Below are 4,790 nucleotides of genomic sequence, written 5' to 3' on the forward strand. Positions count from 1 at the left end.
ACTGGCTGGGCTGGCGCAACTCCAAGGACACTCTGCCCTAGCCTTTCTCGCTCCCAGCTCCATGGTGTGCTCTTGAGCACAAGGATGGACATACCTGTCTGTCTTGTCCCATCCCTGAACAAAAACTAGTACAGTGTTCAGTGCACACAAAAAATAAACAAACATTTGGGAGAACAAGCTGTTGTGATAGAGAGGAAAGCCCCTTCTAGGAAATGCTGTGGAATGTTTCCACGTCTAGACAATTCTGCAGATGGAGGGTAGAGGATTGCGCTAGTGGAATATTCCGTCAGAAGTAGGGAGGGAAATTTCCTCCGGCGGACAGTTTACTTGTGGAGGGGAGAAGGGGTCCAGCCACGTGCAAGCAAACACCCAGCATGGCGGCTGGGGAGACCCATCTGCCTGCTTGGGCGAAGCTGGCCGGTGACTGGGGAGACGGCGGAGCCTCTCACCTTGTTTTCTGCGGAGTGGTTCCTATGTGTTGCCTCTAAAATGGTGATGAACTGCCGGTACTGGGGGTTGGTCCAGCGGCCAATGCCTGGTGGAGAGAGGATAGGAAACCATATCAGGAAAACTGGGAAGCAAGATGGGAGGGTTTCAGGAAGAGAATCAGAGATGGGCAAAGAGAATCGAGAGAAGAACAGAGGGCCCTGGATCTGGGGAAACAGGTGACCTGAGACGACTCCCTTCCTCCATATTCCAGCCATTGGCATTCTTCCCCTCCCTAACTTCTCCAGTTGGTTTCTTCCTAGACTATGGACCTTCCACCCTTCAGGAAGTTCATTCTTCCCAGTCTTAAAACACTTGTCACTTGCCCTCAGGCTTTTACCCTTGCTGCCACTGGGCTTTTCTCCTTGTCCCTCTACCCTTCTCCAGTGCTACCTTTCTGTCTCCTTCCTGCAAATTCTAACTCTGTGCATCTGGCTTCACAGTTCTTACCCCATGATTACTTCCTCATTACATCCAAGTTCCCTTCCTCTGTCTTCATTCTCTTTTAACTGTGCCTCTCAGCACTCTTCCTGTCTGTCCAAATTCCTTTCTCCTGTCTCCTGGGGCCATCTTTGCCTCCTTTCAATTTCTCCCCTGCCTCCCTTCCCCTTCCCTCCCTGAATCCAAGGCCATTCTCAACACTGAGCTCTTTTTTCTCTTTGCTCAGCCCCTCGTTGATCCTATCTGCTCTCTCTTCGCTGCTGGGGAGTCTCAACTGACTTCTCGGCCTCTCCTGACCCGACAGGTGTCAGACATGGGACAGACAGGGGAGAGGCAGCGGGAAACCAGACACGCAGGTCCTGGTGCTCAGAGAGGTGGCATTTTGGTTGGGAGCAGGGTGGGGCTGGAGAGAGACAGTAAATGAGTAAATAAGAAAAATGAAGAGAGGGATAAAGGCTATAAAGAAAATAAAAGCAGAAGGAACTAGAATGCTATGTATCATCAAGGGGAGTGCCCCCCATACAATACTGAGAATGAAAAGAGCTGAAGAATGATTTGGAGGGAATGATGTCATTTGTGCTAAAAATGTTAACTGCACCCCTCCAAATGCTATCTAGTGTTTATACTTGTCATTTTGCACAGATTCTGAGATGCAGATTATTTTTTTCATATTTGAAAACTCTGCAATTGATATGCATTTACAGTTCATAGCAGTTTAGATGTGATGGAATGAGGTCAGTATTTTGTAAAAGTATACAAATATAAACCAGGAAAAAGAAAAACCCACACCAGATGACAATGGTTACTTCTGGGGCTGGGGAAGATTCCAATAGGAACGCCAACTCTGTAATGCTTTAGCACTGGTTTGGCAAAAAAATTCGTTCAGGCTTTTCCACTCTTACAGAAAAACCTGAATGAACTTTTTGGCCAATCCTGTATTTTATGGACAAAAGGTATTTGAAGCAATAAGCGCAAAAAACAAGCATTTTAGTTCTGATATTTTGTTTTTTGGACTTCTCTGTAGTTAATTTCTCCCCTTAATGGAAAAAAAAAAATTTGAAAATTAAGACAAAACTGAGGAATGGGAGCAACTTTTAGATAGGCAGGGCGGGCCTCTCTGGGGAGGAAGCTCAGCCCTTTGGAAATCAGGAGGCAGAACAGGTAGAAGGTCCTCACCCCAGACTGGACCCAAAGGCAGCCACCCAGCTCCTGACCCCACCACTCCCTTCTTAGGCATCCCCCTTACCCGCTTTTCATCAGGTGTAGCTGCCCAGAGGGCAATGGTTTGGCTTATCTCTTTTCATTTTTTAAACTGTGAGATAATAACGTATTTACATAAAGCATACATTCAGTACAAACATGTTTAAAGTACAAACATTCCTGGGCTGATCACTGGGATCAAGAAAGAGAACAAAGCTGCCTCCCACCAGGGGTCCTCCCCAGCCTGTTCTCTCCCCCTTCCCAGGTAATCACTCTCCCTTTTGACTTTTGACTTTTAAGACAGTCAGGCCTGTGTTTCTCTTTAGTGTTGTGCCGCTTATTTATGCATCCCTTGGAACTTTATGTAAATGGAAACATAGTGCATAAATTATTTGGTGGTCCCGGTTGCATCTGTGAGATTCATCTGTGTAGCTGAGTGTAACCAGTTCGTTCAGTGCCTTGCTCTCTGGTGTTGTGTGGTAGGACTCGACCTTCTAATGTATTTATCCATCCTGCTATGTGGGGTCATAGAGTCCAGTTTAGGATTATTACAAACATACATGGATATGTATGGAGCTGTTGGAGGGTATATGCAGCTTTTCTAGATAATAGCAAACCTTTTTGCTAAGTATTTGTTCATACTTATGACCCAAGCCCTTTAAGGAAAGGATCATGTCTTGACCACTGATTACTTCCCCTCAGGGCCTAGCACCAAAAGGTATTTGCAGAAGGTATTTAATGAATATTTACCCAATGATGGACAGATCCAAACCAGGCTCCCTCTCCACCTACCTCGGAGGCAGGCCACTCCTGCCAACAGTAGAAGCAGTGTCCCAGCATAGTGAGAAAATGGCACCACTTTGGACAAACTCAAGTAACCTGGGAGGGGAGAAGGATTATGTGAAAAGCTTTCCCCACTGTCCCCCAGCCCCTCTTCCAAGTTCAGTCCCAACCTCCCCACTACACCCTCTTTGGGGGACAGCAGGCCCTCAGAGGAAGAAGATGCCTGATGGAAGAGGGAAGCCAAGCCATCCTCATCACAGGTCCCCTTTCCTCATTGGGGAATCAGCTCAGCTGCCAATGATCTGCCCATTTCCTGTCCCACCACCTTTGAAGTCACACTGACCTTTCCTGTACAAGTAGAAGAAGGCGAAGGGAGAGGAGTAGTAAGAGATGGACCAGAAGACTGAAGCCTGCAGCAGAGAGACAGGAACAAGCAATCAATACACATACACACAGGTCTGCCATTACCAGGTCCAGGCTCTGAGCAAAGTGAATAACCTGAGGGATATCACATCAAGTACCTATTCTGTGCATGACACCACGCACACAGTAGGTGCTCAATTATTTGCTGAAAGGTAGTGTGTCAGAGCGTTAACAGAGGCTGGGAAAACTAGGCACAGCTTCTATTCTCTTCCTCTCATCACCTCTGGACATAATTTCATCACACGTAAAGACCAGTCTCTTTCCACTCAAGGTAATCAAGCCTTTTCAATCAGCCCTGCTCAGGACAGTCCCTGGCCCGGTCCCTAAGAGATGCACAAATGTCACCAAAGGAACCTTGCCAGAGAGAACAGCTGTCTCTGCAGCCAAAGAGGTTAGTTGCCAGGGAGGACAGGTCACTGGGGACTGCAGGACTCAGCACCTGCGGATGGTCCCGAACGTAAACACGGTTTCCCCACGGTTCAGGCTGCCCCAGAGAAAGCCGTGCATAGGCCAAAGGGGAGTACCAAGTATGCACGCTGGAGAGCTGTCTGTGTGTATGTGTGTTGGAGATGCCCGCTGCAGAGCCCAGAGCATCCCCCACCCCCAGGGGCACTGCCTTCTCCCAGGATGGGAAGGAGAAGGTTCAAGAGGGCAACTGGGTCTGAAAAGATGCGGTAGTCCCAGATGCCAGGGCAGACATACCAGTGCCAGGATGCTGTCAGCATGTTTCTCGAGGGCACGGGGCTGATAGTACGTATCCTGCCAAAACAGATGGCTGAATTAAGGACCCTGCTACTTGACAAGGCCTCCACCATCCCTTTTGGAAGGCCTGATGTGTGTTCAACACTCTAGTCCTAGCCCCCAAAGTCATCTCTCCTTGGATGTCTCTGCTTCCCCTCTTCCCCACCCTGACTCATAACCTGATCTCTCACTCCAGATCCTGAGAACAAACACAGGGGGCTGGACCTGGAAGCAAAAGTGAAAGCAGCTTTGGCCGACTTTTGCTCCTTTTCCACAACCGAGTTTCAAATGGATTGTGGGAGGATGGGGATCGGGGTTAGGGAAGAAACGACACCATGACAACTTTAAAAGGGAAAGAAAAGCATCGGAAGAGCAGATTCATTAAGGAAGAGAATGTGGCCGGGGGTGGGCAGTTTGTAGAGTACAATGAACATAATTGGAGACTACCGATAAAAAGGAAGAGCGCATTTAGGGGCACTGCCTACCACCTCACCGGCTTTCTTGAACACAATAATCCTGAGGTCTCTAAGGTAGACTAGGGGTGGGGTGGGGGAGACCGGATATATTAAATGTTGCAGAAGTCATTTTGAAATTCAAGGCCAGGGGAGATAAACGGAACCGGGTGAGGCACGGGGTACGAGGAAATTGAGAGTTTGATGGCAAAATCATCCAGCTCCGGAATCCGAGCGGGGTCTCTTCCAGGATTTAGGAGTCAA

The 4,790-nt window shown here is 48.3% G+C and overlaps 1 protein-coding gene across 2 annotated transcripts in view; it reads right to left on the reverse strand.

The window, feature by feature from the left end:
• Positions 1-4,790, reverse strand: part of ABHD16A (abhydrolase domain containing 16A) — a 12,493-nt gene that overhangs the window by 7,132 nt on the left and 571 nt on the right. For both annotated transcript variants that reach the window (XM_010833318.1, XM_010833317.1), the window contains exons 2-5: positions 4,036-4,092; positions 3,254-3,320; positions 2,920-3,006; positions 450-535 (exon numbers count right to left, since the gene is read on the reverse strand). In XM_010833318.1, coding sequence (XP_010831620.1) covers positions 450-535; positions 2,920-3,006; positions 3,254-3,320; positions 4,036-4,092 — 297 coding nt within the window. The remainder of the gene's footprint in view (positions 1-449; positions 536-2,919; positions 3,007-3,253; positions 3,321-4,035; positions 4,093-4,790) is intronic.

The sequence above is a fragment of the Bison bison genome, unplaced genomic scaffold (assembly GCF_000754665.1).
Source record: "Bison bison bison isolate TAMUID 2011002044 unplaced genomic scaffold, Bison_UMD1.0 scf7180017863415, whole genome shotgun sequence".
NCBI lineage: Eukaryota > Metazoa > Chordata > Mammalia > Artiodactyla > Bovidae > Bison > Bison bison.